This window comes from Phocoena phocoena, chromosome 3, assembly GCF_963924675.1.
Source record: "Phocoena phocoena chromosome 3, mPhoPho1.1, whole genome shotgun sequence".
Classification (NCBI taxonomy): domain Eukaryota; kingdom Metazoa; phylum Chordata; class Mammalia; order Artiodactyla; family Phocoenidae; genus Phocoena; species Phocoena phocoena.
Genome location: NC_089221.1, coordinates 26,591,776 through 26,616,162, shown reverse-complemented (window position 1 = coordinate 26,616,162; position 24,387 = coordinate 26,591,776). Strand labels below are relative to the sequence as shown.

The 24,387-nt window shown below is 46.3% G+C and overlaps 1 protein-coding gene across 1 annotated transcript in view; it reads right to left on the bottom strand.

The window, feature by feature from the left end:
• Nucleotides 1–24,387, bottom strand: part of PDZD2 (PDZ domain containing 2) — a 237,287-nt gene that overhangs the window by 63,150 nt on the left and 149,750 nt on the right. Inside the window, exons 3-5 of the mRNA XM_065873632.1 lie at nucleotides 22,751–22,893; nucleotides 19,622–19,754; nucleotides 14,459–14,614 (exon numbers count right to left, since the gene is read on the bottom strand). Of these exons, the coding sequence (XP_065729704.1) occupies nucleotides 14,459–14,614; nucleotides 19,622–19,754; nucleotides 22,751–22,893 (432 nt within the window). The remainder of the gene's footprint in view (nucleotides 1–14,458; nucleotides 14,615–19,621; nucleotides 19,755–22,750; nucleotides 22,894–24,387) is intronic.

Below are 24,387 nucleotides of genomic sequence, written 5' to 3'. Positions count from 1 at the left end.
AGACCATCTGCTACCTTTTGCAGCTCAACACAAGCTGTACTCTGAGTTCTTTATTTTCCAAGAGTGGCGTTGAGTTCACGCTGATTTGCTGGTATATGTTTCTAAGGGCATGTACTTCTTGAAGAATTGGACTGGAAAGCTGAGATGTGTTCTGTGGAGCCCACAGGGGAAGTAGTAATAGGGGAGGTGGTCCCAGGCTCACACATGATCTCCCACAGCAGGGGTCGGAAACCTGCTGCCTGGGGGCCACACCTGGCCCCATACCTGTCATTGTAAAGTTTTACTGGAACACAGTCATGCCCATCAGTTTGCTTATTGCCTATGACTGCTTTTGCACTGCAAAGGCAGAGGCGAATGGTTGCAACGGGGACTGTTTGGCCAGCAAAGCCTGAAATATTTATGAGCTGGCTTTTACAACTGCCGACCTCTCATCTACAGGAATAACTCATACCCGAGCTCTATCCATCGCCCCACCTCCATCCCTATCCAAAATCATTGGGAACAAGCTGAAGAATTTTAAGAAACATAACTTTATGAGTTGAAGGGAAAGTACTGACAAGTAGAGACATTTTAAGAAAGCTACTGCTGGAGACAAGGCTTACTGTTCTACCACAGTATTTCCTCTAAAAACGTCTGTGTCATCCAGGCTTTTGTGATTTCATCTTTATGTTTCATTTAAAAATGATCCTGATAAGAAACTCATTTGAAGGCTTCCCTGGTGGCGCAGTGGTTAAGAATCCGCCTGCCAGTGCAGGGGACATGTGTTCGATCCCTGGTCCGGGAAGATCCCACATGCCACGGAGCAACTAAGCCCGTGTACCACAACTACTGAGCCTGCGCTCTAGAGCCCGCGAGCCACAACTACTGAAGCCTGTGCACCTAGAGCCCGTGCTCCGCAACAAGAGAAGCCACCGCAATGAGAAGCCTGCGCACCGCAACGAAGAGCAGCCCCCACTTACCGCAACTAGGGAAAGCCCGTGTACAGCAGCGAAGACCCAATGCAGCCAAAAATAAATAAATTAATGAAAAAAAATGCACATACTTTGCTAAGTGTCATAGGGTTACTGGCCACCATTTGACCTGGTTTAACCGCATTGCTTTGTTAGCAAACATACGGCTTAGAAGAGATGGAAAGGGTTTTGTGTGTGTTTTGGTCTTTGTTGTTGGTGGTGGTGGTGGCGGTGGTGGGAGAAGGGGAGAAAATGGCTTGGAGAAGAAGAAAGGAGAGGTTTCTGGGGAGGATGCAACCTCTTAGGGGAGAGGGGAGAGAATGGGTGCCTCAGTGGGGGGTTTAGAACAGTATGAGGATACTGGGCTCCAGGAAACCTGGGGAGAGAGGGTCCAACAAGTAAGGAGGAGCAAATGACAAGAGGCTGGAGGGTTCAAAGGTAAACAAAATCCCACTCAAAATTATGCTTAGGATCAGTCCTGCCTTCAGGAAAAAAAAACGGGAGTTGGGGGAGAAGGAAACTTACTCCTTGGTGGTAACCAAGGAGCCCTGCTTACAGAACCCGGCTCTCCAGGCAGCCGGCTGGCCCTGCTCCCTTTCTCCATTGACCCGTCAGACTGCTTCCTGCCTTTCCTCTGGGCCCCTCTCCTTCAGTCCAGGCTCTGCTGACTTCTCCATGGAGCTATAGCAAACACCTCCACCTCCATCTGCCTTTCTTCAGCCCAGCTCTTCCTCTACCTTACTGCTTGAGGAACCGTAAAACAAAAACTCTGACCCTGTAACTCAACTTTAAAATCATCAGTGAGTATATAGCTTGTAAAATAAGTCATAGTTTTTTAGTGTGGAACTAAAAGCATGGGCTGGACATTTGCACTTAATTGACTATTTGTTGATTCTTGAACAAGCCTTAAAATTTCCTATTTGTGGACCACTGTACGTGTTATTTTTCCACTCCAGGGTGTCACCCACTCCTGTGGGTGTTCCTGTAGAAATCCTATGGAATAGTCAAACATCACCCCACCTACTGAGCCCTGTCTGATCCCTGGATGGAATGAGACCCCTCCTCTAGGTCAATATAGCATATGGCTCCTAAAGATTTATTATACAGAAGAGGTGAATATAAAAAGTATAGAAATAACTATCATTCATTATGGAATATAACAAATCCTGTAACAGAGGAAGACTGACTGCTACCTCTTCGAATCCCCCATAGCACTGAGCATGGCACTCAGCATGTAGATGGCTATGTCAAAGCTGGCTACAGTGGAGTGTTGGCTAGTACTACGGTTTGGTTGTGGACACCTGCAAGGCCACATTATCAGCTTCTGAGATTGTGTCTGGTGCCAGTGGGATGATTGTTAGGAGGGATTAGAAATGTCCGCTTTAGGGGCTGAAGACGGGGTGTGTGGTGCCATGCAGGCTACCTATTTGCCACCACTAGCTTAAAAGATAATTCTACAAATATTTAGTAAGTAAATATGTTCGTTTCTAGGGGAAATAAATTTGAATATCAGCTTTACCAACAAATTTTTGAAAACATCTACTCCTTTATAAATCAGGAGGTGTCTTTCTGATTTTTAAGTTTTTTTTTTGCGGTACGCGGGCCTCTCACTGTTGTGGCCTCTCCCACAGGCTCTGGACGTGCAGGCTCATTGGCCATGGCTCACGGGCCCAGCCGCTCTGCGGCATGTGGGATCCTCCTGGACTGGGGCACGAACCGGTGTCCCCTGCATCAGCAGGTGGACACTCAACCACTGCGCCACCAGGGAAGCCCTAAGGTTTTTTCTTTATACATCTTTATTGGAGCATAATTGCTTTACAATGTTGTGTTAGTTTCTGCTGTAAAACAATGTGAATCAGCTATATGTATATGTGTATCCCCATATCCCCTCCGTCTTAGGCCTCCCTCCCACCATCCCTATGCCACCCCTCTAGGTGGTCACAAAGCACGGAGCTGATCTCCCTGTGCTTTGCAGCAGCTTCCCCCTAGCTATTTTACATTTGGTAGTGTATATATGTCAGTGCTACTCTTTCACTACCTCCCAGCCTCCCCCCCCACCCCCGTGTCCTCAGATCCCTTCTCTACGTCTGCTTCTTTATTCCTGCTCTGCCAGTAGGTCCATCAGTACCATTTTTCTAGATTCCATATGTATGCATTAGCATACGGTATTTGTTTTTCTCTTTCTGACTTACTTCACTCTGTACGACAGACTCTAGGTTCTAAAATGTGAGAAACAGACAAATGGAATTGGCAATGAGAGAAAGCAGAGATGACAGAAAGCCGGAGGGATTAGAAAAGTCTCTGAGGAATGAGGGGCTTCAGAATTTCGAGAGTCAGGAATAGAAGGAAGGATATCCCAAGTTAAGAAGTAAGGGGAAGAACCAGAAGGGAGAGAGGCATGGATTTCTTTTTTCTGCAAACATCATTCACTGAGCTACATCAGTACTTATGTAAAAACCTAGGCAAGCAAACAGTTACAATAGGGGGTGGGTGAGGAGAATTCTATTCATTGTAAATGGCTCTACTTCTTTGAGAAATTTCTGCCCTGGATTCCAGAGGGGAACTTCTGATCTCTCATATTCTGCTGTGTTTTTATTTCCAGGCTCTGTACTACCATGTTGTATACAATGTGGTGAAAAAGCAAAAAAAAAAAAAAAAACCAAGAAACAAACCAAAACCCCTTCAAATCTTCCACTCCTCATGAAGTCTTCAAGTCAGGTGTGCTTTTTTCTAGCATACATTGCCTATTTGTCTAATTCACCTAATGCACTGTCAAAGTGATTTTCCTAAAAAAAGACCAAAACCCCAGCACGATAACTGGAATTGAAACTAAGTGGAGATATCCTGTTTCTCTTAAGAGAGTGAGACTCTGTGTATCAGCACCATCTCCATGTAAGGTCTCCAAAGACACATACATCTCAAGGATTTCTGTTACCTTAAAGGCTTAGCAAAGCTCATAAATGAATAAGATATATTCATTTATAATATATAATATATAAGATATAGTCACTTATATTTATAAGTCACATAATCCTGTTTTTTCCCCCGTGTAATTGCCATCATTTTGTCTATTTCAGTTCCATTTCTGCACTGCCACCTTCCCTCAATCTTAATATATTCTACTTCACATTTCGATGGGCAGACCACAGACTTCAACTCCCAGTGGACATATACAACTAAATTAATAAGGATGATATTTATAAGAGGAAAATTCATAACAAGGGGCAGGGCTAAAAGGCATCTTGTAATACAGTAATGGAATACCCAAAGATTGGAACCAACTTACTTGACGTGATAAAGTCACTTCATGACCACTATGGTGTCAGTTTCATCAAAGTTAATGTGGAGGCAAAGAAACTTTATTACGTGCCCTGGTAGTCCATATTTTATTTCCACTGAAATGTGAAGGAATTTTTCAAATCCAAAAATGATAATAAAGTTGACTGTAAACTAAGGGGATTTCTTTCAACTGTATTTCCTACGGCTCCATGCTGTGATGTCAACCATTCTAGATCGTGTAGCCGTCAGGCACTCCCAACACAGATTCATAATGTATAACTCTACGCTACTGTACTAATGTACACATATACTATAAAACACAAAACGATCTAAAATGAGATAAAAATCTATACACGTTCTAATACTTTCTGCCCACACTGCAAGGGGACTATCAGACTCCGCCCCAACCCTGCCATGGGGTGTGCTCACCCTACTTTGGAGACCATGGCGCTGTGGGGCTGTAGATTACAATATTTGCTTTCCTATGCAAATCACTTGAGCTGTTTACTTCCTTGAGAACTGCAAACTGCTCGGATGAAAATGCAGCACAAAGCCAGGTAACGAGTTGGAACAGGCCCCAGAAAGATGTGCCAGGGGAATAAGCCTACTTCAAACTTCAGCAGTTTTCTGGGCAATGCATCCAGGCCAAATAATTATTCTTACCTTATTTTCCCCCCACCTATTTAAATAATCACTTCATCTCCTTAAGTATGAAACCAAATCAAACAAAAAACCACCCCCGAGTTTAAATCTTATTTTCTTAGACTAACAATCCTTGCAGACTTATCTGTCTTATCTCGCTCTGACAGTTCCACATAGCGCAAGGAGCTTCATGTAGCCTCTTTTTTTTTTTTTTTTTTTGCGGTACGCAGGCCTCTCACTGCTGCGGCCTCTCCCGCTGCGGAGCACAGGCTCCGGACGCGCAGGCCCAGCGACCCTGGCTCACGGGCCCAGCCGCTCCGCGGCATGTGGGATCTTCCTGGACCAGAGCACGAACCCGTGTCCCCTGCATCGACAGGCGGACTCTCAACCACTGCGCCACCAGGGGAGCCCCAACACGCAGCCTCTTTGACGTGGCCTGAGTTACCTAAAGAGCTGCTTAAGGAACATCTAAACGCATTGAGATCTACTTGGGGAAGTCTAAGATGCTGAGGGGAAGGAGAGGGTAGTTCACAGCTTGGGACAGTGGAGAGAAGAATATACAACCCGTGGGAATTATGGATCAGTACAAGTTCCTGCCTGCTTTGGGTTGTCGGTGGGAATAATACAGCTTCTGCAATAACCACACCAGTCTATATACCAGGAACTGATGTCTGCGAAGGCAATGACAGCCAAGGTGTGCAAGCAAGTCTGTGTTCACAAAGGATGCAGAACGGGCTCGGGGGGTCTGTGCTTCCAAGTTTCCCACAGCAGCACACCCCACCCACCATAGCTTCTCTCCCTGTGTCCCAGACTGCAGGAAGGAGGAAGGTAGCTGGGGGCCTAAAAGCTCCTCTTATCTCAAAGCCATGCGCAGATGGGTCCCTGGGCTTCATCCAGCTCCCAGCCAGGAGACTCTTAGGGACCCTGCCACTTTGGGTCACGTCTGGAAGTTGCCATGTGGCTAACAAACGTGTGTGGTCGGATTGGCTGCTTTCTACAGTGGCCACCATCTTTCAAAGGTTTGCTTTTTAAAAAGCATCAGAATCACCTGGGAAGCTTCTGAAACTAGACCCCACTCAGATCTGCCAAACAGGCCTTCCAGCGTGGAACCTGGGGATCAGATGATCAGCCTAAACCGTACCCTCCTTGTGCATTTTAACACACACGACAGCAGGGAGCTACCTGCGTACATTCACGCGTCTGCTACACACAGATCTTCCCCTCACGTGTTTGAGATGCGTTCATCTTTTCCTTCCAGGCCCTTTTGCTTTCCCCTCGCTGCTGCCTTGGCTATAACATGACTTATCCGGGGAACAAGTTTGCTCTCAGCAGAGCTCCGCGATCTTCTCTCTCACCAAGGATTTCTAGCCTATAAAACAGCAAGTATAGAGCCGCCAACCCCCCAAGGTTCCTGGTGGCCCTGACACTGTATATGACTGTGTACCAGAACCTGCATCCTGACACTCGAGGTTCCATGCTGTCTTCCCTGGGGCCTTCGTGGCTAGTCTTTTCACTGACATTCCACCTACTACTTCATCAACTCCCTGGGGATAGTCAATCCTTTGCTGTGGTTGATTTGTTAAAAGTTCCCTTTTCTAAGTTCCCTTTCTAGCTGCTAGCAGCTCTGGAAGCTTAACCAAAGAGAAAATAAGAAATCTACTCATTTCTTAATGAGGTGGTTCCACTGATGTCCTATTTTAAGGGAAGGGATGCTGTTCTCCCAGTGCTATACTTGGAAAAATGATCTTATATACACTGATATTTGTATACCAGATGGAAACTCCCAAAAGGGAGTGGCAGATACAAACAACAAATGCCCACTATGTGCCATGCCCATTTAAAATTCGTGGTGTGCTGGGCAAGGCGGGCAAGTCAATGGAAGGTAAATAAGCCTTATGATGAGGGGCATGCAGGAGCATTAAGGAGTGAGAGAGGGCACATCAACCATCCACCTTTCTGCCCACCCATCCAACCATCCATAATACATACTGAGAGCCAACTGTGAGCAAACCTGACAGGAGCCCTGCCCCCGTGGATCCTCTACTCATGGGAAGGATGACGGTAAGCAAGCAGACATATGTATACATATGTCTTTACAGTCTGTGTTAAGGGTCATGAAGGAAAATACAGTACGTATTACAGGCATGAAGGATATGTGTGTCCAGGAAGACTTCCTGGAGGAGGTGAGTCCTAAAGTTAGATAAGTAGAAAGTGGAAGCCCAAGGAGAAGGAAAGACTGTTCCTGACCCACTAGCAGATGGAGGACGTCTCTAAGCAGTGGCTGCCACTGCCCTGTGCTCAGAGGGACCCTGAGATGCAGCAGCAGAGCCCACCTGTGCCCATATTAGCAGCCTGTCTTAACACCCTCCCCTCGAGGCTTTAGTAAAGAACATTTGCTCCCCTTACAAAAAGCTCGGGGAGTCCTGAGCCAGTGTCTCTCTGCATTAATAATATGAAGACCTGATTTTTCAGTCAGACACTGGGACCTTCCTGTTTTAACACTAATCGCAAGTTTACACTCTTGGTGCTCTCTGTTCCTTGCATTAGCCTCTAAGTTCGATTCACCCGAAAAATCTAGCTCAGGCCCCAAACAACAGACAATCCCACACTCTGACTTCACCAGCAATGGCACCCTCAGACACGTCACTACAAGCCCTCAGTGCCCAGGCTCTTTACCACGTATTCAATCCAAATAAAACACAAGAGAGCCTCTCCTTTCTCTCTGCATATAGATGGACATCTACCCCCGGGATGCTGCCTTTTCCAAAAGACTGTGATTCACACACCTCAGGGTTAAGCCATCAACAAACGAAGAATCAAACACCCACATCAGACTTACGGAATCCTAAGATCCAGTTTGGCTTTCCTTTTCTCCTTTTGAGAGGTGAAGTCCTTTATTCCTTCTTAAACCCTAATAACCCCAAAGTTCTCCAAGATTTTCCAAACCAGTGATTCCAAAAATGTTAGAACTGATTCCCTTGATGCCAAAGGAAGCCGGAGACAGGTCTGCTGACTGATGTGCTAAACAAAACCTTCCCAGCTGAGCTTCGACAATTGCACATTTGGCAACAACAATCATTACTTCCATTTTTGTTTTGTTTTTGTTAGATATATAAAAAGGGAAAGACAGGTTCCTAATCACTTAAGAGGTATCACCCATTCCACATCCTGTTATATTAAAACTCTTCTTCCTCTCTTCATTTTAAAAAGAGCCACTCCCTCAGAAGGCCAGATATTTGTTTTTTCCTTAAAAACCTCATTTAAAAAAAGATGAACTAGATGCAAACTATTATATATAGGATGGATAAACAACAAGGTCCTACTGTATAGCACAGGGAACTGTATTCAATATCCTGCCATAAACCATAATGGAAAAGAATATGAAAAAGAATGTGTACATATGTATAACTGAATCACCTTGCTGTACAGCAGAAATTAACACAACATTGTAAATCAACTATACTTCAATAAAATTAGTTTAAAAATAAAAATTAAAAAAGATGAACTATAATTATTTACACTTGAGAAAGGATACTCCCTTTTTTCAATAGCCAATAATAATGCATGTGTCACTCATTTTATTGGAGGGCTCTAAAGTTCTCAAATGTTAGCCTTAGTCCAAATCACCGGGAAGCCTTATTAAAAAAAGATTTTTAGATGCCACCTCGGAGTTTCTGATTTAGCAGGTCTGGGATGGGACCTGAGGATTTTTATTTCTAACACATTTCCAGGTGATTCTGATGCTGCTGGTCTGGGGAACTTTGGGAACCGCTGTTCTACAGATAGATTTATGATTGAGAAATATGTACTGAGTATGTATTGAATACAAGGTACTTCTCATTGGATACTGGGGTCCAACGAGGTATACCTGACTTCAAAAGTTTATAAATGTATTTTCTTTCTTCTCCCAAAAAAGATATGTAGCAACAAATAAAGAGAAAACAGCAGATGCTAAATGCCAGGTGAGCAGTGATTAGCAGATTTGGGAGAGCGCCAGGGAGGGTTGTGTGCGCACGCATGCACGGTATGTGTGTGTGTGTCTGTGTGTGTGTGTGTGTATGTGTCTGTGTCTGTGTCTGTGTCTGTGTCTGTGTGGTCAGGGCTGCCAGGAGCATATACAAGAGGAAAGGCAGCACAGGCAGGCTGGAGCCAATGGCTCCACGTTACGGAGTTGTGATTGTAACTTCAGCATGATTGAGACCCACTGAAGGACTTTAAATGAAGTGACATGGTCGGATTCTCACTTAAAAATTGTCACTGCAGGGGCTTTCCTGGTGGCGCAGTGGTTAAGAATCCGCCTGCCAATGCAGGGGACACGGGTTCAAGCCCTGGTCCGGGAAGATCCCACGTGCCACAGAGCAACTAAGCCCCTGCGCCACAACTACTGAAGCCTGCACGCCTAGAGCACGTGCTCTGCAACAAGGGAAGTCACCACACTGAGAAGCCCACGCACCGCAACGAAGAGCAGCCCCTGCTCGACACAGCTAGAGAAAGCCCGCGTGCAGCAACGAAGACCCAACACAGCCAAAAATTAAATAAATAAATAAATAAAAAGTTAAAAAAAAAAAAAAAATTGTCACTGCAGAGCAGAAGACAAAGTGGAGAAGAAAGCCTTGAGAAAGAATGGCCAATCGGGCGGATGGGGACCACAGTCGGTATGGGGGAGGGGACTAGACTCAGCTATTTCTGAGACCAGGCTGGCAGTCTTGGAGATGGGGATGTCTGTGGGAGGTGGAGGGAGGGCCCTCCCTCTGAAGCCAGACCCCCCGAGATGGATGACAATCACGCACATGCCTGTGGGATTTCCCCGTCCCATCCTTGTTCCCTTTTTCTTGCCTCTGCCCCTCACACTTGATGTTCACCACATGGTTCTATTCTAAGCATGGCCTGAGCTCTTCGAAAGGAAAACCTCGTGGCTGTTTCCTGTAGCCATGGAAAGATAACTCACAAGGGTGCTCATGGCAGATCCTGAGCGTTTTTGCTCCACCTAAGTGCTTGGAGCGTCCATGACTTACCGGTGCAAGAAGAGTCAAAGTCAGAGTGGAACTCGGCTGCAGGTTTAATCATTATCATCTGGGAAGTAAAAGGCTTTGTGACTTAGCTGATTAAAACAGTACCAGGTTTCTTTCGTTTAAGTGGTTCGACAGTGTTTAAAAATTATAAAACAAAGAGTCTTGGATTGTAAACACAGAACTGAAACATTTCTTTTTCTCAGTAGTTCAGCACCTCTGGAAGGCCCAGCAGGGCAGACCCTGAGCAGATTGTGAAGGTGGGAAAATGTCGTGTGCCCACTTCCTGGCCCTGCAGGGCTCTGGCTCACACCCGGGTAGTCTGGCTTGAAACCAGAGCTCAAGAGAATGGCTGAGAGATGGTGGGCGTTCAGGCAAGGGTGATGAGCCAGGGAAGAAGCCCGGTGTCCCCTCCTCCGTGATGCTTTGTGAGGGGGGTGCAGTGGAAGGTGAAGTGGGGCCAGGTGGTGTCCGGGTCACACAGAAGGCAGAACTAACTGCCAAAGCAGGATGAGTGCTGGTTTCTCCACCGACGATAGTGGGTTCGGGATCTGCGTACGAGAGCTGGGGGTGACGTGACGGAGAAACCCAGAAGTACGGCCCTGAAGCGTGTGTAGTTGTGGGGGACGATTGCTCGGAGTCATTTGTTTCTCCTTAAAGGCAACCAAAAATTTCCCAAATAAAGTGTGTGATGATGGAATGCACTGAAATTCCTTTGGCAAAATTGTGATAATGAGCATACCCAACAATATGTGATTAATTGGCAAACTTTTAAAAGATAATGTTATTGGTGAGGATGGGACCTGGGCACTGCTGGAAGTGTAAATTAGTAAATAAGCACTTCTACTGCTACAAGCTATCTAAGCAAATAAGAAAATGAAAAACGTGCACAGAGCTACATGGACTACAGAATTCTTTATAATTTTTAAAATTAAATATACGTGTGACTGATGTAAATGGAATTTCTGATAGAACATTAGTAAAATAAATGACGGCATATCCATGTTATAAAATATTAGCCATTACAAATCATGTTTCAGAAGACCCTTTAATGACACGGGGGAATGTTCCAGATCATATCATTAAGACCATAGCAAGTTCCACAAGTATGTTAATATAAGGTCAATTAAAAATATATATATGTGCTTAAGAAAAAAAAATCAAGTAGAAAGGCATAGCAAAATGTTAAAGACGGCTATCTTTGAACAGGAGGATTGTGGGTGATTTGTATTGTCTTTTGCAGGTTTTTGGGGGTCAAACAACCCATTTATATAGTGGAAACATTAGTTTTGGAACCAGAACAACTCATTTAACTTATAATTTAAATTATAATACATTTATAAAAAAACATGATAAATTTATAAAACTATAGTAAGTTTAAATTATAATTTAAATAAAAACATGGAACACATTTAATAAAGGTAATGGCCCATTTACTAGAGCAGTATTTAGTGTAAAAAAAACTCCTAGACAAATAATTCCTTGGATTTTTTTGCAAGAGATTATGAATTATGAGATTAAAAAATATATGCGGACCTACAACCTCTCTACAGACTATTGGGCCACATTACTGGCTCCGGGCTTTCTCAGAGGAGGTGCAGGTATGTTGCAGAGTTTTCCTCTCTTGAAATCCAATCCAATGGAGCTTACTTAGCTCTCCATTGAAAACTGGCTGAGCTGGGCAGGGCACAGCTGCCGAGCAGTGGGATCTGTTCAGCAGGGGCGAGCTCTCCAGACTGTGGGCATGTGAGGGGAGAAGTTGTGGGCTGGAGCCGGGCTGGAGAGCCATGTCTGGTTAGAAAGGTGGGAATAGCAGAGTCAGGCTCGAGTTGAGAGGTCTGCTGGCTGGACTGCCACACACTCCATTCCCCTTCTGTACAGAGGGTGACTGCTGTACCAACAGAGAACGGCGAGGGCAGGGGAGGTCACAGGGAGGAAGGGTGGGTAGACTCAGAAAGATCGTGGCCTTAAAGGATGGGTGGACAATAGTGGGAGAAGAGACACACGATAATCAGCCTGTTCGAGGCTTATCCAGGGAACGTCTCTGTAGGTCATTCCTATAGGGGCTGGAACGTGGATATTGCCCCATCAGCCCTCTGAGGCTGCCATGATACAGTCAGCTACGAGCCAGGGGTGTAAATGTAATGTTTGTGGTGGATAAATCTAGTTAGATTTTGTTGTCATTTTTTCATTAGTTTTCAATGAATGCTTGTCCTGTTGTCTGTTTCTAAATTTATTTAGTTATTTATAACTCAGCACTAGATGTACTGGCTACATTCTAGGGATTCACTGGGAACTCAAGGCAGTCATCGCATTCCTACATCTCATGGAGTTCACAGTTGGACGAGAGAAACAGATTTTAATCAAATAATCACAAATCTAAATGTAACAAGCAGTTCAGGGGAAAGCCATATGGTCTTGGTATGAGAGCTAAGAGATTTAATATAGATTGGATATATTCTGGAAGTTTCTCTGAGGAAGTAACACTAAAGGATCCAAAAGATGAAATGGAGACACAGACAGAGAGATCAAACATATGGACACCAAGGGGGAAGGGTGGGGTGGGATGAATTGGGAGACTGGGATTGACATATATACACTATTGATACTACGTATAAAATAGATGACTAATGAGAACCTACCGTGTAGCACAGGGAACGCTACTCAACACTCTGCAGTGACTTAAATGGGAAGGAAATGCAATAAAAGAGGGGCTATATGTATACGTACAGCTGATTCACTTTGCTGTACAGCAGAAACTAACACAACACTGTAAAGCCACTCTACTGCAGTAAAAATTCTTTAAAAACCCAAAAACCAAAAATGAGTTGGAGTCAGTCAGGCAAAGAGGATTCCAGAGAGACAGAACAGCATTTGCAAAGGTCCTATGGCAGATAAATGTACAGTCATCATGAAGGACTGCAGGACGGGCAGTGAGCTTGGTGTGAGGTGAGGCCCAAGAAGTGGGCAGAGCTCAGTCAGGGAGACAGTGGAGGTCATGACCATTAGTGTGGTTTCTATCCTTACCAAAAGTAAAATTAAGGGACAAAGTAAGGAAAAAGTGGCTACTGAATGGCATCGTAATACAAAGAGGCGGGAATAATCACACAGTTGTCTCTAAACTGTTTACTTTAACCCCATCCGTTCAGCTCTGATCGACTTGCTTTATAGGTTAGTCTTCTGAGAAAGCTTTCCTTTGAGGGAAAAGCTGTTGGAACAGTGTTTGAAATCAACAATGGGCCTGTACAGGACCTCTGGGAAAATTACAAAAAGTACCACTTCTTCAAGATGTTTTCCTTCTTTTACTGGAAAATTGTCTTAACGTACTGATTTTGTTCGAGCAAAACTCTTTACTGCCATCTTCCAGAAAACTGTCCTCATAAACATAAAAGCCTATGATGTTTACGATGTAAATGGTGCTCCCTTAGATGTGGCACCTTTGTGCAGTCCACAATCTGCACCACCATACTTAGTGGCCCTGGAACTCCCGTGATCATAAAGAAAGGGGAAAAGTAACTTTTTCTTCCTTAAATTCAAATAGCGTATCATGTAAATGGAAAAAGAGATTTTTTGTTGTTGTTGTCTCCTAAGGCAGAGGTCCCCAACCTTTTGGACACCAGGGACCGGTTTCGTGGAAGACAATTTTTCTTCGGACGGGGTGGGGATGGTCAGGCAGTAATGTGAGCGATGGGAGCAGCAGATGAAGGCTCGCTTGCTTGCCCACCGCTCACCTCCTGCTGTGCGGCCCGGTTCCTAACAGGCCGCGGACTAGTACCGGGGTTTGGGGAACCCTGTTCTAAGGCCTAATTATAAACAAATTTCCCAATGCTTACCCATGCTGACTAGGTTCAGTGCTGATGGGAAGGAGTAAGGGTTCCAAATGGCAGAAAGAAAGCACCCTCCCCAGGGCTAGTTGGATGGGGAACAGTGGCTAACAAGGTTTTACACTAAAAATGACGTATCTACCAGATCTGGGATACAAAGAGGAGACCACAGAGCCGCACTGCAACCACAGCTAACCACAAGCCCTCCCGACTCTGTGCCAGACCATGCTGGGGAGCAGCCCACGAGGGCGTGAGGCGTCACAGGCTGGATAAGGAAGCGCTACAAGCCGTGGGAAAGTCCTGATTTCATGAAAACAGGGAGACACATCTATACAACTTCACCTGAATGGGTTCTGTTATTTTAACATTCCACTTTCAACCGGACATCTCTCAGTCTAAGTTTAAATTCACAAACGATAGTTTTCAAACACTATATCAAGAAGTAGCAATAAAACCCTTGTATATATTAGACTTCTTAGAAGTTGATATACGCACTGAACTCAATACCCAATTGCTCTCGTATTTCCAGTGTCAATTCCAGTGTCAATTTTCTTAAATAAAAAGTATTACCCTCACAGATTTTTCTGGATGATTCTGACAAAAAAATAAAAAGATGCACTCTGGTCCTCTCCCATCCCAGTTTCAACCATACTATCTATATCTATCTCAAGCTTTTATCTCTGATCCTGGCACCCATGTCTTCGGGAAAACATCACCCCAGCAGAGTAGCCCGGGAAAGCACAGGCACACTTACCGCTCCCTGGACGGAAGACGATTCAGTTCCTTCGTCCTCGTCCCCGTCCGGCTCCTGGTCTTCGTTGTCGGTCCAAGAGGACACGTCCTCTACCGAACTGGTCAGATCAGGCAAACTCTTAGATGTTAGCCTGAGGAGGTCCTCTGCAGAGCTTTCCTATGGGGACACAATGAAAGGCCCACGAGTTACCCCATGATGTCAAGGTCAAGGTAAACCTAGCTGAGTCAACTGCGGGTGGTCACGTGCTCCCAATCCAAAGCCTATATGGAGTGCAGGTTCCACATTTCCAGGGGTGCAAGCATGGCTCACCGGCCCAGCCGCTCCGCGGCATGTGGGATCCTCCCGGACCGGGACACGAACCCGCGTCCCCTGCGTCGGCAGGCGGACTCTCAACCACTGTGCCACCAGGGAAGCCCCCATTTTTTTTTCTTGATGAATCTATGTTTCTTAGGTGAATGTTTCTATGGGCAATCTAAACTCCCTGAACTTAAGATCCTTCAATGCCCTCCCCTGTCTTACTTTCAGGATATAGTTTAAAGTCCCTCATTGGCAGGCTAACATCAGAGATTTGGCCTCTGCCCAGCTCTCCAAACTCACCCCCCTCCATTCTCCCATCCCTTCCATTCAAGCTGTACTGACTTTCAAACACACCGGGCTCTCCCCTGCCCTGTTGCCTTTTCCACCAGCAGCTCCCCTGCCTAGACCACCCTTCCTCTCATGACTAAGGCCTCTCTGGGCAAAGCTTGAGCATCGTCTCCTGCAAGCCTTCCTGGATCACCTCTGGAGGCATTTGCCTCTCCTTTCCCCTCTAATGTCCTCTACTGTTTATCGCCTCACTGTGTGTGTCTAACTTACTCATCTATCTCCCCTGCTTGTCTGAGAGTTCCTCAAACCATGTCTACTCAGTGCAGTGTCCCCAGGCCTAGCTCAGAGCTTAAACATCCACCATATCTTCCGCTCCCTCATTGCTCATCTCACAGGCCCATGGTCAACAGAAAGAGATTAGATTGTTTAGTGAATCACAATGTCAAAGTGGAGACTGATAATGTCTCTGCAACGAAAGCAGCCCTTGAACAACTTTTAAAGGTCAACAAAAACAGATGGAATCAGACTCCATTAAGATTAGACTCCAAAGGGGGCTTCATCAACACAGCCCTTCCTTCCTACACACAAATAAGGTCAGAATGGGTTGAGGGATGCAGGCGAGATCAGTGAGACCACGCGACAATCCCAAGGACAAATGAGGCACACACAGGAGCCCAGAGCTCTCCTGGGAAATGACACAGCACGTGAGGCCAGGGACCGGGGCTGCAGGGCTGATCTGAGGCCAGAGAAAAGGAGCAATGTGTCCTCTCCTCTTTCCCCCATACCAGCAATTTCTACAAGGAAGGAAACACGTGGAGAGTTTTGATCATCATATTCCTTGGGGGCTGACAGAAAAGAGAATAACAAAAAATACCCATCTTACACAAGGGACGTTACAAACTACTACTGAGTTGGCACCTGGTGACAATGTCGTTTGTTACTAGTTTGATGCAGTTTCCACCTTCAAGGTACCTGAAGCTCATTCATTTTAGATCAGTAATTTGTGAAACCATACTTTTAGACCTTGCCCGAGGAAGGGGAAAAGAGTTATTCAAGAGAAAGTGAGTTGAGTCCTCTTCTGGGATGTCAATTCTGCTCAGCTATTAATAGAAAGCTTAAAAAAAGTGGAAGTTCCAACTGCTGAGTAAATTTCCCAATAGCCACAGGATGGAATACTCCGGGGCCATAAAAAGTGCTGCTCTAGAAATTTATTTCCTGATGTGGGAAGAGTTCTCATAGTATGTTACTTACCGAAAAGGCAGGTTAAAAATAATATGTTAAGAACCGTATTAATAACAGATGTAATAATAAACTGGATGCCATACTGGGCGATGACCATAAAGGAGCACTGTGACCAGCTAGATTGTTCAGAACCCTTTACAGTCCATTGAATCTTCCGAACATCCCGTGAAGCAGCTATTGATTCTCACTGTACAAGTCAGACTTCGAGAGATGTAGTAAGTTGCTCAAGATACACAGGTTTTAAAGGGCTGTGCTGGCACCTGAATGGGACGGGTGGGACTGCCTCCAGGTGCACTGCCTCCTTGTGTTTGATTCCATTTAAAAGAAAACGTGCGTGTATTCGCACACACATATGCGTTCCTGTCTGGAAGGACACGCCAGTTAGTGGATAGTTATTGTCGGCGGTGTTACAAACATTTTATCTTCTTTCTCTTCTCTATGTTTTTCTGGGCTTTCTACGTTAGATATAATGAATACATATTTCTTGTTAATAAAAACCAACAGTGAAACAAAAAAGAGAGAGGGCACGAGAGAAAGCTCTTCTTTCTATGCATGTACTTCTAGGAATATCAGAACGAACTTGGATATTCTGAGTTTATTCATTCAACAAAAGCTTTCTAAGCTCCTCTGTATACACAAATGACATATTTGTGTGGAAACATGAGACACCCTCTCCAGAAGAAAGTAACTGCTCTATCTCCAAAACAATGCCTTAAAGTTTTGTGACAAGGTGACGATTATCTGCAATAATGAGTTTAGATATTTTATTACTCCTATATTCAAAGTCAAAAGTTCTTTTTCTTTTCTCCCTCTCTTCATATATAAAGACAGAAACAAAGCCTGTGGATGACTTGGTCTTGTGGGATGAAGAAAAGGAAAAGATGCCCAGAGGTGCCTAAAGATTGACTTCTTGTTTCTCCTCCATGGATGAGCACCTTGGATGGTGTAGATTAAGTTCAGGAACAAACAGCAGGCAGCTGCCGTACCAGCGTACTGCCTACTTGTAAATGGAGCAAACGGGAAGGAGTCGCAACTCTGAGGACTGGGTCAGCCTTAGGGCCCATAGCTCAGGACTGCCGGCCAAGAGTCAACGGATTGAAAAGCAGAATGGACGCCTGTTCCTCAGCTCTGGATGCTGCTCAGCCCTACAAAGACCCCAGCAAGTGTCCCTAAATGTCCAGGCCTCTGGCAGGAACACATTACCTTTTTCTAATACCATTGACTCTGGTGTCCTTTATATCTCATGCAACTAAGGGGCAGCATGAAACTCTGAAGTCCAATGAACCCAGGATGAAACTTGCTTCTTCTGTCACCCACTGCTTGTGTGACCTCTGGGCAAATTAATTAACCTCTTAGATTTTAGCTTCATCCTCTGAATAAAATGAATGAATGGCTCTCTCATGGGATTTAAGAATTAAATGAGATAGTAGGTACGAACTGCCTGGCACCCAGTGGAACCCAATACCTGTGAGTGTCTTTCTTCCTTCAAGTCAGTGAGTGAAAATATTGGTCAGACTCCAAAATTTGTTTTCAAAAATCTCATGTGTGCCCCTTAATTACCCGTGAGTGGGCCCTTTTTGCTTTTATTTTATATTTTCTTTGTGTAGTGTGTTTGTGGATAATGGCTGACTTTGAAGAGACTTCTCTTCCTCATTTTCCAACTAGCAGGAGAAAGAAGTGAGCACAGAAATAAAGGTTTGGGGGACATGGTATACCACCTGTGCAGAACCCCTGTGTTCTTAAGCTGCAGGCTGTGCGGAGGTGGGCCGTGCAAAGATAGGACCGTGTGTGGTACCTGCGTGTGCGCGCGCGTGTGTGTGTGTAACAACCAGTAATGCTTTCCAAACTCCCACCACATCTGGCCAAATGAGGAATTTGTTTCTCCTTCCCTCACAGCCTTTCCCTCCTTGTGGGATTCACCAGGCTGACCAAGAACATCCCTAGCTTCGCTCCTTCCCCACCCCTAGGGAGGGGATGCCCCACGGCATCTCTGGGAGGGGAGGAGGGGGCCTATGAATGGAGAGTGTCTCAACTCCTGCCTCCAGGGCCTCAGTGTCAGCTCTTCCAGCCAAGTCTTTGCCAAGGCTCTATATTCTGGTTGGAAGCCTAAGGGTCTAGCTCAGGGACTTGGGGTAAACGGTATAAAGGGAGGAAAGCAGATTTTTCAGATGGCTCAAAATACTCTTCTCATCTATTTATTAAACACTCCCCAAATAGGCAACAGACCGTGCAATCTAAGAAAGAAAATATATAAAAACCTGTAGATGCTGGGTTTAAAAATCGCATCAGGGATAACCGGGGGAAATCAGCCATCCTGTCGAGAGCGTATTGCTGCAAAGGATTAAGGCCTGGGGGGCCTCACGCCGGTTCTCCCCTCAGCTAGCACTGGGATACGCCCGTGCTCCACTGCACAAGCCCCCGAGTCCTGTGGGCCCCTCCCTGGTCTCAACAGCAGCACCATCTCATCAGACAGTGGAGCAGATCCCAGACAGCCCAGTTCCTCCCCTCTTGCCACACAGCCGGGGCATCCTGCCGCCTCTACCCAGTTCTCTAAGGCTGGCGAGACCCCGGGGAGAAAGCAGATGGGGACCCCGCACATCAGCACTACTTTTACATGCTCCGGGGGTGGGGGTGAAAGAAGTCCCAGCCCGAGGCTGGGTGACGAAGAAGTGGCAGCGAGACGGAGGGGACAAGACAGACACCATTGGGGGGTCAAGAACCAGGGTCCCGGTCGCACTGCCGGCGGCAGAATCAAGGCCTCCTCGAGACGGGAGCCCCCGCGGAAGCTCTGCCTCGCTGGGTCATTTGTAAAACTGAGGAGGAAGAGGGCGGGGGTGTGGCGGGACAAGCGGGGTTCACGAGGCTTCTTCCAGCACCGACACCCTGTGCTGCGGGGGGGCCCCCGCAGCCCGTAGCCTGCCCTTCCGGTGGGACCTGGAAGATGCGCATCTCCCGCCCCCCTCCCGCCCCTGCTGTCCCACTGACTTCCACATCTCCTCCTTGGTTTCCCCCTGGACCAGTTGCTACTCTGTCCACCCTGTCTTTCCTCCTACCCTCCCATTCTTCCCTTTTCCTTAGTCCTGTTACTGCTTTTCCATCTCCTAGATATACCCATAAAGACCCTTCAAGGAAGGCAAGATGATTAAATGCCCTTTAGCTCAGGGTCCCTTGTGGGCTGGCACCGTAGAATCATGGCTATTTGAATGGCCCAAGGTAAAGGCAAGTACGCATATGCGTGTGTATGCGGGGTGGGGGTGGGGTCGTATGGGGAGGGCTCCAAACCAAATCCACCGCCACCATTTAAAATATTCTACAAAACGAACAAAAACCACCTACCTTGCTGGCCACCACCAGCTGAACCACTCCGGTGGCTGAGCGAAGAATGGCCACAGCTTCCTCGTGGGAGAGCCCGACTAGTAAGTGACCATTGATTACCAGCAGCTCATCTCCTAAGGACAGTCTGCCATCCCTGAGGAAACGGAGATGGGAAAAAAAATCCCTCGTCAAAACATTCTGGGCTGGAGAAGGGCCATCTTCCTGGAGCTGGGGAGGGCTGTGAGAGGGGACAGTTAAAAATGGGCTAAAGAGGAGAAGGGACAGCTGGAGACAGCTGGGATGGGACTGCTTCATCCTTCCGTCTGCCCAGTTAGGGGAGTGACGAGCTTCACGATTTCAGATGGTCGTTTAGTAACAAGCACCATCTCAAGTTACCACCCTATCCCACATCAACGGCAACGAAACGTCTTCCATCCAAGTGGAGATGCGATAGAGGAACCGAGACCCCAAGGCTTTCGGACAGTTGGTCATTCTTTTCTCTAGTCCTACCTGCCACCCTGCCCTTGAGACTGAGTCATCATCTGAGTCTCTGAGCTGAGCCCTAAAAGAGCGAAGGTATCCTCAGCTCACCAGGAATCCTTCTCTAACCCACGTCCCTCTCTCTTCCTAGGTGACACACCCTTGCCCAGGTTTCCCCTGTGGCACCTGTGTGTCTGTAACCCCGCCCCCAAGAGTTACAGGGCCTCGAGGGTAAAGTGTCACAATGCCTCCTTCTTCTTTGTGTCCCTACCGCCAAGCTTCATAAGCAGAAGGATGAACAGAAATATGAACAAAGAAACTGCCTAAGTTACTGCTTGCTGTTGTACGTATCAGACCTGGTGTACCACACAGGCGTACAAACATGTTCTGTTTCTTTATTTCCTTTAAATTAAGTGAATGACCTGGAGTTTCCTTCCCACTGGGCTGGCAGGAGGCCCAGTCATCACGGGGTCTGCCTGCCCTACAGTGGGTCAAGGGTGGCAGACTGTTACAGAGCACCGGGCAGGTCCCGTCAATCATGGTGGGTTAACAGTGTGTGGGTTCCAACTGAGCCTCCAATGGCCTGGTCTCCCGTGATCCCAAAGCAGTCAGAGGCTTTTCATCTCCATCGCTAAATATGGGATGGGAAATCTGGTGAGGCTGAGAGACCCAAAGCCCAGGATTCCACCATCCCCTCTGAAGGCTTTACATCGGCATCCAGGATTGGGTGGGACCCATGCTTGTCTCCAACACTCCCAGATTCACCCCACTCTGTTTCTCTCTAATCTATGGACTCTCTCCTCCTTGCTCTGTCTCAATGAATTGACAAAGTTCTCTATCCTCCCCCCCTTACCAGTCCCTCTCTGTGTCCTCTAGGGCATGCATCATAATCTTTTCTATGAATCTAGGTTTTGACAGAAGACAGGAGGCACCAGAGACTCTGAGAGCCTCTGCTTTCTGTTCTTCAAAAGTCCCTAAAGCAGAGAAAGGCTAAGAACCCCGGGCTGTTGCTCAGGATGGAAAGAGAATGGAAGAGGAAAACCACAGAGAACAAGCAAACTGGAACATCAAAGAGGTATGTGGGTGGGCACTCTGGAGGAAAGGGATTCAGGAATACAGGAGAACGTAGTGGTTTGGGCCAGCGTCCCTGGGCTTACTTCTCCACACCACCATCAAGATCACCTCTGTCCCTGTTCCTTTTTAATCCCACATTTCTCATCTCCAGTTATTAACTAGAATGCCCCACATATAAATTAAATACCCAGACACACACACACACACACACACACACACACACACACACACACATCTAAGCTAAGGCTGTAAGAAAATGGTCAGACCCACTAGAAATAGCTCACATGGAAAATAGGAAAGAACAGTTCTACATAAGCTCATCTCTGAGCACAGGAATTTCCTAATTGCCAACTTTCCAAAGACAGACTAGAACCTGAAACCTAGGACTAATGGGAAAATGGCTATCTCATGAGAGTTCCTTAAAGCATCCATCATTTGGGACGTGTAATGATGTTCTTCTGCATACAAACCATCTAAGGTCTTAATCTTTCAATAATTACTGCCACCCAGATAACTGACACCTGCAGTTAATCTTATTTCTACTTGAGTTATCAGGATCGTGCTCTCTACTTAGGGGACTGATGAGCATGAAACACTTTGATAGTTTGTGCCCTGGTCCTCTATTCCTCAGACTAAATACTTTGAGCTCCTTCAACTGTGGCTCATGAGATACATTTCTTTTTTTTTTTTTTGAGATACATTTCTGAGAGCTCCCTCGGTCTGGAGCAGGCCAATACTGCTCTGGTTTGCCAACTCCCCCTTAGCATCAGGGTACCTGGACTGAACACTGATTCCAGACTAGATTCACCTCCCTCATCAGTGAAACTCTACCTTTATCCACCTACTGTATATGTATGGACATCCAACATATATACGCGTCCCACTGTGCTTTGCAAACAGTAGATGCCCTATGTATACAGAAGCAATTAGCTACACGGCATTAGCTTACATTTGGGGACGGCTACATCCCTCTAACTCAACATGGACTTCTTCTTTGACGTTCTCTGCCTAAGCACTGTCCCTCTTCCTACTCAGACGACTGTCCAGGTTAAAAAAGAAGCTTTACAGTGTGAATTGTTTTCAGGTCACAAGGAGAAAATTCACATTTATTTTTCCCCCTCCACATCTGCACGGCAGAGACACACATATCTAAGTGTGTATCAAATCTGGACAGACCCGACGAATCCAGACACGGCACACGAACTGTGGTCACATTTAAACCCCATCACTTTCCCAAGTCATCAGCCATAGTCTCGTGGGAGTGACGATGTCAGGGATGTGGTGTTCCAATGCGTGGATAAGGAACCACGTGTCACAAACATCCCGAAAGTCAGGATAAGTAACATTCACTTGACACTCAAACTGGATTAGAAAGAAATCTAATCTTTCCTTCATGGTGTGGCAGAGCTGGAAAGAGCCCCAGCAATTAACCACTTCCTGTGCTCAGAGGGGTGTTTAATTAGAACCGCTCGTGCCCGATCTCCTCCTGTGCTCCAGCATCATCCTTGTAAACCGTAATCCCCAGAGTCCCGGCACCCGGGGGAAGGGGAGGGGGGGAAGACAAGGAGGCAGAGAAAGGGAGAGTTATCTAGTCACCTGTGAGCGGCACCTCCTTCCTTCACTTGGGTGACAACGATAGCGTGAGGTGAGCGCTTTGATCCTCGGCCTCCACTAACCTGAATTCCCAGCCCATCCGATTCTTTAAGCAGCTCCATCTTCCATATCCGGCCAACTTCCTCCTTGGAAGAAAAAGTGAGCAGAATGTGAAGCATCTGGACAGACACGCACCACTGTCAAAGGAGAGGGGAGCGGGGAGGTCCAGCCAAGTATTCATCACTTGTCGACAGATATCGCAGGGGACCACCGATGAGAAAATTCTGTGGGTTGGACCAAAGTCTCGAGCTGGCAGTGCTGCCCAAAACAACCTTCTGTGATAACAGGAGTGTTCTCCTTCTGCACCATCCAATAGGAGCCACCAGCCACAGGTGGCTATCGAACACTTGAAGTATGGCTGGTGGCAACGGAGACACTGAATTTTTAATTTCATTTCATTTTAATTAAATTTAATTAGCCATCTGTGGCTAGTGGCAATGACATTGGACAGCACAGCAAAAGTGATTTGTGAATTTCCTGACCAGAGGGTCCTGTTAAGTAAAGCTTTTCTGCCTGGAACCCAGGTACCACTACGTGTGTAAATACTGGCTGTGCCTGGGTTCCTTTTATTTACAACGGCTACTAATTGATAAAGGAGGATGAAAGGAAGACAGAGCTAGGTCTTGGTGCCAGGAGACTTCAACTAGTTTGAGCCAAGCTCTGCCACTTGGTACTTACGAAAGTCACATAAGGCCTGAATACCTCAGTTTCCTTGCCTTTAAAGGGACTTCCCTGGTGGCGCAGTGGATAGGACTCGGTGCTCCCAGTGCAGGGGGCCCAGGTTCGATCCCTGGTCAGGGAACTAGATCCCATATGCATGCCACAACTGGAAGCTCGAATGGCGCAGACGGGGAGCTGATGAGCTGCAACTGAGGAGCCCCGGAGCCACAACTAAGGAGCCCAGCTGCTGCAGCTGAGACCTGGTGCAACCAAATAAATATTAGAAAAACCCGAAAACAAACAAAAAAAACATATAACTCTTTAAAAAAATAATAAAGTGGAGTTAAGTATTAATACTTCCAGGTCTGATGTTAGGATTAAAGGAGACATTTATGGAAACAGGCAGCAGTGCTCCTGACATCTAGTAGATACATGATAAATGTTGATAGGTAACCACGTATGACTTACACTGCATATCATATATGTTAAAAACATCATATTGAATTGAATCTCAAACTTCCTTAAAATATATGAATGAGATCTTGGGTAGGAGAAACCAAAACAGGAAATTCACCGATGAATTTGTGATCAACTTCTGCACGCACTGGTCAGTATACTCTTTTTTTTTTAAATTAATGTATTTATTTATTTATGGCTGTGTTGGGTCTTCGTTTCTGTGCGAGGGCTTTCTCTAAGTTGCGGCAAGCGGGGGCCACTCTTCATCGCAGTGCGCGGGCCTCTCACTATCGCGGCCTCTCTTGTTGCGGAGCACAGGCTCCAGAGGCACAGGCTCAGTAGTTGTGGCGCACGGGCTTAGATGCTCTGCAGCATGTGGGATCTTCCCAGACCAAGGCTCGAACCCGTGTCCCCTGCATCGGCAGACAGACTCTCAACCACAGCGCCACCAGGGAAGCCCCAGT